Below are 13,902 nucleotides of genomic sequence, written 5' to 3'. Positions count from 1 at the left end.
TAGGATAGCGCTCTTCAGGTACTTGAAAGGTTGTCACAGAGAGGAAGGCCTGCATCTCTTCTCGATCATCCCAGAGTGCAGGACATGGAGTAACAAGCTCAAGGTACAGGAAGCCAGATTCCGGCTGAACATAAGAAAAAACCTCCTGACTGTTAGAGCAGTGAGACAATGGAACCAATGACCTAGGGAGGCGGTGGGCTCTCCCACACTGGAGGCCTTCAAGACGAGGCTGGACAGCCATCTGTCGGGGATGCTCTGACTTGGATTCCTGCATTGAGCAGGGGGTTGGACTGAATGGTCTTGTAAGCCCCTTCCAACCCTACTATTCTATGATTCTACCCCTGATGTAATGGGATGGGGCACCATCTGGTCCTTTGCCTCAGGAAACAGAAGGTCTTGGGCCAACCCTGCATCTTCTGCAATGCGTGTTGCCATTTCTGCACTGCGACCAGGAGGCTTGCTGGCGCATCATGTGGTGCATGGAGAAGATCAGTGTTGCCATCAGCACCTGCATCACTGGGCAGCTGCCCAAGGCCTGGCAGGGCCCACTGGCACTGATGATGCCTGCCTCCCCCTCCCCCTTTATATTCTGGCTCTAAGCAGTGCAGGTTGGCTGTGTCTAGCCACCAGTTATTTCCCACAATGTCCCAGAGTGATGCTATGTCAGGAGCATGATGGGAAATTTAAGTGGTGGGTAAGACTACTGAGAGACATAATATTTCCAGAAATCTTAATTCCATGCGGCAAAAATGGGGTTTCCCAGGTTTTTTTGCAGTTGGGAGGGGAAATGGAAATTTGGAAAATTGAGAAATATGCAACACCCTTTTTAAAAGCCTCTACAGAGCTAAAGTCATTTGTTACTTTAGGAACATAAAATGTATTATGTATAGCTTGGTTTGCTCATAAAATTACCATTACCATTGAAAACGTTTAAAAGTAAACTCAGTACATTTGTCATTATTGTCTGAATAAACTTTTAAAGTTAATATCCCAAACACGATAATTTTAGGAGCAAGCTGTGCATAGTACATTTAGGTTCCTATTTTATGTCTGGTCAGAAGGAACTTCAGCAAATAATTCTTGAAACATCTGGATCATCCTAGAAGCAGGAAGAGCTGAAGGCAGAGGAAGACTGGCGAACTGCATCTGGTCCTGTTTGTGAGGAATTGCTAGGGGTGGAGTTTAGGGAAATGCAATCTAAAGGAAAAGCTATTAGGGTTTATTTAGCTGGGGAAGACTTTCTTATCTATTAGGAATGGCAATCAAACCAAGCTATGCTGGCTGGGGCATGCTGGGAGTTGTAGGACTTTCTTCAGTCTAAACATGCATCGCATTATACCATTAGGGTAGAATCCTATGCATGTTTAGACAGAAAAAAGTTGGTTGGGGGATGCTGGAAGTTGCAGGGTTTTTTTTTCTGTCTAAACACGCATAGGATTGTGCCTATAAGCAACCTCAAGCTATTATTTGAAGAGTGACATTTTATTCCCTTTTGTGAATAATTACCCTTAACATTTTAATTTTTCTTCATTTTGAAAGGTTGCCTCTAGTGGTGGTATCAATCCCATCCCTACACCATTGGAACCAGTTTCTTTTAGCTTAGAGGGTTTATTTCAGTGTCAGTGGTTAAAGTAGTTTTATAGCTAAGGCAACATTCCGTAACAGTGAGGTCTATTTGGGAACTTTATTAAAAACTCTGGCAGTGAGTTCCATAGATCCAAGCCTCAAAGTTGTGTGCGTGTCTTTGTTTTAAAGAAACATAGGTGGGATAACCCACATGTTGTTCTGTTGCATGCAGTGCCAGTGGCAGGATAACCTACAGTGTTTCCTTCACATCAGGGTTTCAGAACTCCATCTGTTGATTGCTACAGTATCTAAACAGAATAAGTGCCCAAAAGAGGACTCTACAGAACAAAACCCAAATGGTCAAGAATGCACATCTAGTCTCTAGTCACATGTTGAGAAACTAAGCATAACTTGGAGCATCCCTAAATGTCTATCAGTAAAAGATACATTAGATCAATAATCTTAATAAGGAATGGAAGAAATAACTATGCTGGGAATCATACAGAGAGGATTAAAAAGCCATTTTCCCCCCATGCTTTCAAAATTTTGAGAAATATTACATCTCTAGTCTAACATTACATCGTTTTTTAGAAATCATTTTGTGGAAGTAAAGACTGGGCAGTAATATATGAATACTGTGTCTTATAGGGAGCGATCCTATGGCCCCTACACAGCGTCTGGGGGGGCCATAGGATATTTCGGATTCCCAGATCAGAGGTCACAGGCAGCATTCTGGCCTCGGAGCTGGGGATCCGCGCAACTCCCCCTCACAACCAGAGCAGAAAGAACCGCGCTGGCTGCCTCTCCCAGGTTGGGAACACAACCTCAGAGGATGAGGAAAGGGGGCGTTTGGGTGGGTGGGGAGGGGAGGAGACTGGAGAGGCCAGGATATGAGTTATCCTGAGGTCTTTCCAGCCTCCTTCCCTCCCCCTCCAAAATTCCCCAGCTGGATGGGCAAAAAAGCCCATCTAGCGAAAATGCAGAGCGGAAGGAGTGGGGAGGCAAAGATTGCCTCTGCCACGCCTCCTGCCCGCCCTGCATTGGATGATCCTAAGTCTCTGAGTTTGGAGGCTTACTATCATTGAGGGCGGAAACAATAGGATTGTTTCCCAAAGCAGTTTAAGGGCACAAACCTATGCATGTTTAGACAGAAAAAAAGTCCTACAATGCCCAGCATCCCCCACCCAGCCATGCTGGCTGGGGCTTGCTGGGCATTGTAGGCCATTTTTTTCTGTCTAAACATGCATAAGATTTTGCCCTAAATGGCAAATCCAATTATCTGATCATAATGGGAGAGAGTATAATATACAGGACCCAGGTGTAAAACCAACCAAAACACAACAGTAAAACCCTTTACATTAATCAGAACAATAACACCTATAGAAAAGCAGTCAGAACAGCACAGACTTTGCCGGCTGCCTAAAACAGAACCAGACATTCTTCGGGAGGGAATTTTAGAATTTGGGTGCAACCACAGAAAGACCTTACATCACCCTTCCCTAACCTGGTGCCCTTCAGATGTGTTGGGCACCAGATTACGGAAGGATGCTCTAGATTCCCTACCCACTGGGTGAGGCAAACGAACTCTGTACTTGCTCAGGGGTACTGTCTTCATCACATGCCTTCTCTGCACTACCCCTATTCAACTGCACCGATTCAGCAGAGCAATGGGAAAATGGCAGCAGGTACAGCGATGGCACTAGAAGATAAAATATTTAGATGTAGGGTTTCTTTTGTGCAGGCGGGGTGAGGTGGGGGTGAGAGCTTTGTCCCCCACGTGAGATTTCTGGAAGAGCAATAGTGGTATACCAATTCTCCCATCTGAAATGTGTCTTCTCTGAAGGATATTGATTTTGATGGAGTTAAGTACTTTCAAGTAAGTAATAATGCTTATGACTGCAGCCTTATTTTTAGCATCTAGGATGTGATTCAATTATAACTGGTGCCACATGGAAAGAAGTGTTTCCTTTCACTGACTGCAGAGGTCCAGCCACTGGTACCTGTGGGTGGGGAAGCTGCTTGGGTGGGGGGCACTTCCCCTTAGGGATGCTAGGGAAATTCGAGATGGACTAAAATGAGCTTGGATTTCTAAGAATATGACCTGCAGAATCCGCTGTGGAGCGTCCCCCTCAGGCCGTGCAGAGTCCGTGGACTTTCGGATGTTTTTTTTACTTTCCCAAAATTTAGGTATATAAATCCGTAGGAAAATATGTAAGTTTCTGCTGAGGAAATGTTGACTGGAATGGGAGACAATATGCTAAATGTTACATACTAAGGTAAATTATGTAAATAAATAATTATTTGTGTATTTTCCTGCATGCCAAATTTTTTTTTTGGCATCTGTCTGTAGGCAGACGACGGAACAAAAGGCATCAGACAATCTGTGAAACACAGACGGAGTGGATTTTACACAGGTCGTACATCCCTACTTCCCCCCCATCACCCCCATCTGGCGGGGGCAGGACAATACAGGACCCATGCCCATATGGACAGTGGTGCAGGTCCTGACGTCCATGGTCCTGCAGTCCTGCCCACCCCCCTTGATCACCTAGAGAGAGGCAGCCGATGGAGGTGGGGCAAACAGGTTGCAAACAGATTCGGTGTCAGTGCCTGGGCTAGTGGCCGCATGCCGGCCACATCAAGCTGAGCGCTAGTTGCTGCAGCAGTCTTCCTTCTTATTTTAAAAAACATTTTACAGTCAGCTGGGCATGTCTATTTTTATTACTTATGTATTTCTATACTACTCAGTAGCCAGAGGTCTCTGGGGGGTTCACAAAAATTAAAACCACAGACTGCAGCATAAAACAATATAAAATATGAAAGCTTAAAACCACAATATAACAGTACAACCAGAATAAAACCTAGCAGCAATGCAGAGATTTAAAATACAGAGAGCTTCGGCTATTGGGCGGTATAGAAATAAATAAATAAATAAATAAATAGATGGGGGGAGCAATCCTATGGCCGCTAGTCAGTGGCTAGACTGCCACACGATATGTGGTTTTCCCGGAGAACTGACTTTCCCCCCCTTCTGCGCTGCCTCGCAGGCAGTGCGGAATGGTCCCGCACTCGGAAGAGGAGTGTGGAGCGACCAAAACGGGGCATTCTGGGGGGTGTTCTGGGGCGGGGAAGGCGGAAATGCCAGAACGACACATCCTATGTGTGGTCTGGCAGCCTCCTCCCCCACGCTGCCTTCCTGCAGCTAGACAGCTGAAATCGGCTGTCTAACTGCAAATGCAGGGCAGGAGAAGCACGGAGGGAACGATCCCCTCTGTGCTTCTCCTGCCCTGCATTGGATAGGTGGTTGCCTCTGAGGTCGGAGGCAGCCGCCTATCCCCATAGGATTGTGCCCTTAAAACACTAAAGCTAAAAGACTAGGAAGCTAAAATGCTAAAATACTGGAAGAATAGAAGGGTCTTTACCTGGCTCTGGAAGGAGTACAATGTAGGCGCCAGGCGAACCTCTCTAGGGAGCTCATTCCACAGCTTGGGTGCCACAGCAGAAAAGGCTGCAATATTGTCGCCTACCACTCTGCGCCACACAAGGCTTACAACTTACGTGGACCTCCTCTCTATTTTATTCTAACAACAACCCTTTGTGGTAGGTTAGGCTGAGAGTGGGTGACTGGCCCAAAGTCACCCAGTGAGCTTCCATGGCCGAGTGGAGCCTAGAACCTGGATCTCCTGAGTCCCAGTCCAATACTCTAACCACTACACCACACTGGCTCTTCAGTGTGGAATGAACAGTCTTTCTTTACCTGAAGTGTTTTTTATGCCGCTCTTCAGTCAAAAAGGCCCCTGAAGGGTCTTACATACAATCAATTAAACAAGCCAGTCCTTGCCCACAGGCTTACAATCTAAAAATATATATTGGGCTAGGGCTGGAGAGAACTGGGTTCAAATCCAGACTTCCTCCCAGACACACACGTATGCTGGAGATCTGTGCTTTCCACTCCTCTGAGTTCTCCTCGGGCAGCTTTCTAAAACCTTGATCCTAGTTGTCACTTAATATCTATTAAATATATATATATATATATATAACATTGGGTTAGATCCAGACTGAATCAGGCTTAAGAGGGGGCCGCTTGGACTCACCGGGGGGGGGGGGCAAAGTAAAAGTCCCCTTGCTTTCAATGGGTCTACTCCGACTAAATCTGGATCCCAGCCCATGGACTCCAGGCCCCTTGACGCACGCCGCGCGCCCCTCTCCTTCCCTCGCCCGGCAAGCGACGGGCGGAGCCTGCGCCGGAGAGAGAAGCGCGCACAAAGCCGCCTCCTTTCCCCCCTCCGCTCGGGCGGGGCTTGCCGAAAGCCGCCGGGCAGACAGAAGCGAAGGGGCCCTGCCCGCTCCGCCGCCCGCCGGCTCGCAGGAAGCGGAGGCGAGGCGCTCGCCGCGCGCCTCCGCCGCAGGGGGGGCTGAGCGCTGCCGGGCGCACGCACCCCTGCCGGGCGGGCGCCTGGAGAGGAGGCGGCGATCTCTTCTCCGGCCGCTGCTGCGGCGCGTTCTGCCCCGGGCCCCCTTCGGGTGCCGGCTGGCGCAGCGAGGGCTCTCCGCTCCTGGAAGAAGAAAAGCGCGCGCGCCATGGGCTCCCGCCGCCCCCGTTCCTGCCGTTGAAAATCCGGGCTTTGCGGGCGTGCGCTGATCTTGGCCGGGTTGCGATCTCTCCCTCTTCTTCCCCCCCCCTTCCTTTGAATCATTTCCCCCCCCACACACACACATGATCTAATAGATCTACTCCCTCTTTTTCTTTCCTCCCACCCCGCACCGCGAGCCTTGGGAGCGCGCGCCGGGAGCGGGGCGCCTTCCCTCCCCACCCCTCCCGGAGGGTGTGGAGGTGATGGAGGCGCGGCGGTGGTATCGCGGCGCCGCTCCGGTTTACGGGAGAGGCGGCGGCGGCGGCGGCGGCGGCTCCGCGATCGCGACGAGCGACCGGGTCTTTCCCCTTGAAGGAGGCGGCGGCGGCGGCGGCCGCTAGGGCGAAACGGAGGGACCGACCGGCCGCCTCGCGCTCGCCCTCCGAAATATCTCGCGCTCGCCTCCTTTCGCTACTTAAGGCCCCCCCGGAAGCCCCCCGCTCCTTCCAGAATCCATCTCTGATGAAAATGGAGCCGGATTTGCTCAGGACTCTTTCCGATCCAGGGACCCGGCCGGGCCGAGAGCGGCTGACGCTGGGCCACCTCCGCGCGAAATGCCTCCTCCTGGAGCCCCAGAGGAGGCCCGTGCCCGGCCCGGATCTCGTGCTGCTCTCCCGGGAAACCCGCGCGGGAAGCGCCGCCTTGATCTTGCCGGGAGCGGGCGACGACGCGCCCTTCGCCCTCGAGCAGGTCCTGGCCGGGATGAAGCTGGCCGGGATGGGCCGCCACCGCCGCCATCCCGTGCTCCCCGAGGGCCCCGCCGTGGAGTATTTGTACCGCGTGGACGAGCCCCTGGCGGATCGGGAGCCCGAGGACGACGGGCCAATCAGCGACGGGAACAGCGATTCAGGTGTGGGCGATAACCCCGATTGCCCCGGCGAGGGCTTGGACCTGAGGCTCGGCCCGGTGCTGGACGCCTTGGCGCTGGAGTTGCAGCAGCAGCGCGCGGAGTTCGGCGGCCAAGAGCCCTCCTCGGGCCGGGTCGCGTCTCCAGCCCCTCGGGATGTACAGCTGGTTGTCGCGGGCGGCCCGGAGGAGTTGAGCCCAGGAGAGATCTTCCCCCGAGCTCGGGAGACCCCACAAGAGGAGAGGGACTCGCTCCCAGACACTGCGCCTTCTCACGGACTCCTCCGAAGCCCTCCTTGGACTAAAGAGATGGATGGCTGTGAATCCCGAATCTGCCCCGGAAGCCCTTTGTTGAGGCCTTTAGACTTGGCCATCGTTCCCCAGGTTGGCACGGGAGTGGACCTCTTTCCTGCCCTGCGTTCTTCCAGTCACCTCGGCCCACAACTCGAGTTTGGGCAGGCCGACCATATGGAGGATGAGGCTTTGAGTTCTCCAGAGGATGAACCTCGGCTCCGAGCGGTCTTCGATGCTCTGGACCGAGATGGGGACGGCTTTGTGCGGATAGAGGAGTTTGTCCAGTTTGCCACGGTCTATGGAGCCGAACAGGTAATGTTGACATTTTGTGGCATTCATTAATTGTTTTAAGGTTGGTGGCCTTGTTTTGGCTTCTGCAATGGACTGCCCCTGTGTATTTTCATTCATTCATATCTAGATAGATAGACAACGTGTGTGTGTTCATATATCTTTTAGCTGAATTAGAACATAACTTCTCTTCTCATGCAGTGATATTTTTGTGGCTGCTTTCCCAGTGCTGGAGTTTTTGCTTTGGATTGGGAAAATAGATGTACTGAGTAATTTCAGCAAGTACCTTTGTTATTAGGTGCATTCTGCTTTTGGTTGATGGTCCAGTCCTGTTCATGTTTACTCAGAAGTAAGTTCTGTTGAGTTTACCGAGGCTTACTGTAAAGTTAGGGCTGGCCCAAGGCGTTTGCTGCCTGAGGTGGAATAGCAATGGTTCCCACCTCCCCAAATCAAGGAACGTTAGTACCCAAGGCTGGCCAAGTTATTTTGGCACCTGTGATGCCACTCTGTGGAAGTAAAAATGCAGCAATAACAAACCATTTACTTCCCTCTCATGACACCCCAAACCAGCTGCTGGATGCATCCGCCTAATGGCAGGGCTGGCCCTCTTAGGTCCAGTTTGTACTGGTAGCAAAGCTTCTCCTGGGTTTGTAAGGTTCACACTGTAGGTGAGAATTCGCATGGTTCAGTGATATTCCCTGAATATGTTTCGCTTTTAGAAATATAGTATGTTGGGCTACACTGAGCTCTTCTTCCTGATCTGCTAGCTGTCCACATGCAAGGAAGTCTGGTGTGGTGGGGTTGGATGGGGGAAGTATTCTGATGCCAACTTTCACCTGTAGCCTGAAGTGGTACAGTTCAGGAAAAGGTTTTATTTTTGGTGGTGGTGGTTTATTGCATGTATAAACTGGACCTAAGCTTGAATAAGTCACTGAAAGGTTTTAATTTCATACTCTGTTATAGCTGTCATCCAGACTGTCTGCCTATAGTGTGTGCGGGTGCATGTAATGGTGATGCCACCTACTCCAACTAATATGATGGCATCTGATCAAACTGGATACCTATTCATGAGTTTTATCTGCTTCCCCAGGTAACGCGATCTCTGTTGAGCAAGAGGTGCTGTGAAAGGCTAGGCCTGCCCAAAATTTGCTGCTTACGTCAAGGCTTGTCTTCCAATTGGCGTTTAGCCCAGATGAGACATTCAAAAGGCTGGAGGTGGTGTGATGGGTGAATTTAGTTCTGCCCAGTCTGTGCCAGTTCACCTAACTTGGATCCACTGCAAGTGTGCTGGTTTGGCTTTCCTTAACCCTCCGAGCAGTTTGCTTTTTAACAACCAGGCCCAGCTGTATGCTCTGCGGTGTGCTGCTGTGCCCATTGGTAGCCTACCCTCTTGGGGCAAAACACTGGAGTGCTTCCGGAAGGTTGCTTTAATGCAGACCTTTCTCCCTTGAACCTACCTTTTTGGCTCTAAGTTGGCTTAGTTTAATTTTGCCCTTCCGAGGTGCAGTTGTGGCGAACGTGGATTCCAACACAAGGGTATTGGGGTGAGGGTAACGACCTCGTGGGCAAGGCTTGGCTCCCTTGTTGTCCTTGTGTTTAAAGGTGGGCAATATTCGGCCCCAGGGCTGTGCATCGCCCTTGTCATAACATCAAAAGCCCTCTGCAGGAGATCCGTTCAGACCTTGGGCTAGAGTGATCTGTTCCATCCTTGTCAGCCAGGTGGGTGGGGAGGAAGAGAGAAGGGGTTGTCAGGAAAAGAGAGAAAAGCAGGTGGCAGAGAGAGAAGGTCCCGGCCCAGCCTTCCACTAGCACGTGCCCCCCAGCAGGTCCTCAACAAAAGAAGGATTCCCCACCCCTGCCTTGCACCCGATACAATCCCTTTCTTTGTGTAGCTCCCAACTGCTTGCTGTACTTGGAGTGGGCCATGAGTTGTTTTCTAGGTCAGGTTGGCTACTGAACTTGCTTGCCTTTTCCATTAAAGTGGGTGGCTTGGCTCTTCTGCGTGAATAGCCTGAAGATATTTGCTCTACAGTTTCCCTTTTTTCTATTAAGTGCACTTGCTAGATCTGCTACAAGTAACATGGGGTTCTCATTAATGCGGGGAGGGCACTTTTAGAGAGGCTTTGCAGGTGTGGTACTTAAGGGGTCCCTGCCAGTTCTCCCTTGCAAAGGCACCCAGCAACATCTGTTTTCCTCCTATATCAGGGGTAGGCAACCTGGTGCCCTCCAGATGTTTTGGGCTACAACTCCTAATAGACCCAACCTGGACGGTGAATGAACATGGGAGTTGTAGACCAAAATGTTTGGAGGGCACCAGATGGCTTACCTCTGTCCTAGACCAGGGATTGGGAACCTCTGGGCTGTAGGCTGAATGTGGCCCCTGAGTTTCTGCAAGCTTCCAAGCTTCTGCATCTGGCCCACTGGCTCTTTGGGCAGACCCCACCCCCTTTCCCCAAAGCTCCACCCCTTTTTGCACCTCTGAGCTGGGAATCACAGCCCTTTTCTCTGATTAGCCTTCTAGACTCTAAAACTAGAAGTGATCCCATCTGGTGGAAAAAATCACCTGGAGGGGCGCGTGTGTGGGGGAGAATTGGGTGCTGAAGGGGGTGAGGTTAGTCCCCTGTTGCCCTGTTGCCCAGTGCTCCCCTGTGAATGCCTCCCTCCTTCCATGTTCCCGGTTACCTTGGCAAAAAGTCATTCATTTCATCCATTCATTTCTTACATTTCTATACCGCCCAATAGCTGAAGCTCTCTGGGCAGTTTACAAAGATTAAAAACTATTATACATAATATTAAAAAAATTACATACAGACACATATCTAAACAGTGTTAAACAATCAACAGTAAAAAAAAATCCAGGACCTGATTAAAGCCTCATCATATGCTGTTGAATGCCTGAGAGAAGAGGAAAGTCTTGGCCTGGTGCCAGAAAGATAACAATGCTAGTGCCAGATGGGCCTTGTTGGGGAGATGGTTTCAGAAGTGGGGGCCACCAATTGACAAAGGCCCTGTCCCTTGTTGCTGCCTTCTGAGCCTCCCTTGGAGGAGGCACCTGGAGGAGGGCCTTAAATGATGAAAGTAGCGTACGGGTTGGTTCGTGCTGGGAGAGGTGCTCTATCAGGTATTGCAGTCCTGAACTGTGTAAGGCTTTATAGGTTAAAACCAGCTCCTTGAATTGGGTTCAGAAGCATGCAGGTAGCCAGTGCAAGCAGGCTATAATCAGTGTTACATGAAACAGAGCTGGAACCATGTATTTGGGATAACGTCTTGGTTTTGGCCCTCCGATTGTGGCATATACTGGTTTGGGCAGGATGCTTGGGCTTTCACTGTGATGGAGAGAGCCATGTACAAAAAATTGAAGAGCGTAGTTGATCAGATAATGTGGTCAGAGAGGCTTTGACCGGCTGTGTCTTGCCTATCAGAGGAGCGAGAGGCAGAACAGTCGATTACAATGTGCAAGATGTGGAACTGCTTGGCTTCCTTTAAAAACAAAGCAAATACAACCATGTTGGGGGCGTTTGCAATTATTCCATTGAACAGAAGCACCACAGGTCAGCTCTATATGAAACTATCACCTCCTTCAGAGGTATATTTATGGGTCTGGCCTGTGCGGGGAGCATGTAGAGACTTTTCCCTTGAACTTACAGCTTGCTTATGAAGAAGTCTTGATTTTGTGGAAATACAAAGAAGAAATGTGCAGGCAGTTACTCAAATATGTTCCAAGCTGGGGTGGGTGTGCGTTTTTTAAAAAGGAGCTTATGTTGAATGCATGAACTTATGGGGTTGCTCATCCTTAGGTTTCTGCTGTTGCACAAACAGGATTCCACCTCCTTTCCTAGTGAGCAGGGCCAGTGTCAAAAGTAGGTATGGTTGGGCACCTGCTGAGGGCCCACACCCCAGCAGGGGCCCACTGACAAGAGTCTCCTCGAGTTTGTTTATTTATTTACTGCATTCATATCCCACCTTTTTTCCTCTTGCAAGGAACCCAAGGCGGCTTACATTATCCTCTGCCTATTTTATCCTCAGAATAACGACCCCTGTGAGGTAGGTTGGGCTGAGAGTCTGACTGGCCCAAAGTCACCCAGTGAGCTTCCATGGCCAAGTGGAGACTAGAACCCAGATCTCCCGGCTCCCAGTCCTACACTCTCACCACTACACCATACTGCTCCTCCTTACCTTTGAAACGTGCTTGTTCATCTGCCTTTCACTCTAGCCCAGGCAGTGGTCCAGTTTGCATGTCGCAATGAGCTGCTGTGGGTTAATTCACCGACAGAGCTCTGAGATGTGCGCTGGTCACTGCTTGTTGTTTAACTCTCAAATAACTTGTGATGCCTAGGCGCACACATTCAAAATGGCGGCTGGGGTGCCTCTCGGCGAGTGGGTTAACCTATGGTGGCTTACCGTGACATGTGAACCAGGTCAGCGGTGGTGGTGAGATGGAGGAGCAGTAGATGTCACTGCCTACTCACTCACTGGCTCTCTGCCTGTCAAGCAAGCAAGTGGTAGCAATGATGCGGAAGAGGAACAGTAGCCAAGGGTGACGACGACGATGGTGGTGGGAAGGTGGACTCACTGATGGAGAGGGCCTGTGGAGGGCATCTTCCCAAAGGCTGTCAAAAATCTGGAGCTGGCCCTGTTCCTTAGCCCCATCAGCACAGTGTGGCACAATGGTTAGAGCAGGCTTGCCCAGCCTGGTGCACTCCATGTGTGTTGGACTGCAGCTTATGGGAATTGCAGTCCAGAACATCTGGAGGACACCAGGTTTGGCAAGACTGGGTTTGAGTGTTAAGCCAGATCTGGGGAGACCCGGGTTCAAATCCCCACTCAACCATGAAGCTCACTAGGTGACCTTTGGCCAGTCTCTCTTGCCTCTCACATATTGCCTGACCTACCTCACAGGGTTGTTGTGAGGATAAAATGTGGGGAGGGTAGGATCAAATATGCCACCCTGAACTCCTTGGAGGAAAGGTAGGATTAAAACACAATGGGGGGGGGGGGTTAACACTTCTGGTTATCTCCCTGACCCTTTGATTTCATCTTTAGGGGCAAGTGGTGGGTTGTCTGAATTATAGATAGGAGGCAAAGTTAAGCACATGGGAGCAAAAGTTAAGCAGAGCAGCAAATTGCAGTGTCAAATTGTACACTTCTGGAGCGAACCTGGGACCCAGAAATGTTAATGCAGCCTTCCCCAGCATGGTGCCCTCCAGGTGTTTTGGACTACAACCCCCAACATTCCTGACCATTGACTATGCTGGCTGGGGCAGATGGGAGTTGAAGTCCTGGGTTGAGGAAGGCTGTGTTAAGGGATGACCCCCCTCCCCAATGTCCATTAGAACAGATTTTGCTAGGGGTGAGAATCTTAATTGTTTGTACTGCTGGGGTGACTTTAGCTTTCAGCCTATCACTCTGTTGCAGGACAAACCTCCTGTGTTATGTGATGGCCGGAAGGGGATGAGCAAATAGCTAAGGGTGAACTATGAAGCTGGCGAAAGGTGGAGACCTGGCTTGTTGCCACTGATGCTATCCTAAAGCTTTTGTGTGACGGAACATCCATTTATAGGGGTGTATGTCCCTGTGAGACGCGTAGTTGCTGGTAGCTTGCTTTATTCTCGGTGAAGATGCTGTGGCTGGTCTCTTGAAAATCTGAATGAAGCACCCTCTGTCTCCACATTATAGAGGCGTACCGATCTGTTGTTTGCTTAGGTCTCGGAAACGGAATTCTAAGCGAATTTAGTAAGAGGATGTGTGTGTGTGAAGTAATGCGATATAATAAAAATGAGAGTAATCCAGTGGTGTCTCCAAGGCAAGATGTCAAAAACTTTCTACATCAAAGCTTGTGTGGGTGTATATATAGCTCTATTACACACACCATATGGAACTATTCAGCCTAAACATTGGTGGAGATGGCGTTGCTTCCCATGGATTAAAATCTTATTGCAGGTTGTTTTCTTCTCCCTCTCCCCGCTCCAGGTTTGCATCGTTAAATCTGTTCTTGTTGGGGGGGGGCGTGTATGTGCACGCGCGTAGCGTTATCTTAATTGCAATTATATTTAGTGCTCATAGGGTGCATTTGTTCAAAGTGCCATACCTACATGAGCTTGGTAATGTTTGCAACAGCTGTTTAAGGCAAACTAGTGGGATAGCAGATGGCGGGTGGGTGATGGTGACTTACCAAAGGGAACCAAGGAGGTATATAGTTGAGATGGCATTTAAACCAGGGACCTCTGTCACACATACGTATCTGCTGCCCTATGGCAGTTCTATACAGGTTGAT

At 50.1% G+C, this 13,902-nt stretch overlaps 1 protein-coding gene across 1 annotated transcript in view; it reads left to right on the top strand.

Moving 5' to 3' along the window:
* Positions 1–6,868: 6,868 nt before the first annotated feature.
* Positions 6,869–13,902, top strand: part of RAB11FIP3 (RAB11 family interacting protein 3) — a 138,121-nt gene continuing 131,087 nt past the window's right edge. Inside the window, exon 1 of the mRNA XM_084818787.1 lies at positions 6,869–7,652. Within this exon, the coding sequence (XP_084674913.1) occupies positions 6,903–7,652 (750 nt within the window). The 5' untranslated portion in view covers positions 6,869–6,902. The remainder of the gene's footprint in view (positions 7,653–13,902) is intronic.

The sequence above is a fragment of the Heloderma suspectum genome, chromosome 12, assembly GCF_057233095.1.
Source record: "Heloderma suspectum isolate Gila_16-S chromosome 12, 16-S_ref, whole genome shotgun sequence".
In the NCBI taxonomy this organism is placed as follows: Eukaryota; Metazoa; Chordata; class Lepidosauria; order Squamata; family Helodermatidae; genus Heloderma; species Heloderma suspectum.
This window is presented reverse-complemented; position numbering and strand designations above follow the sequence as displayed.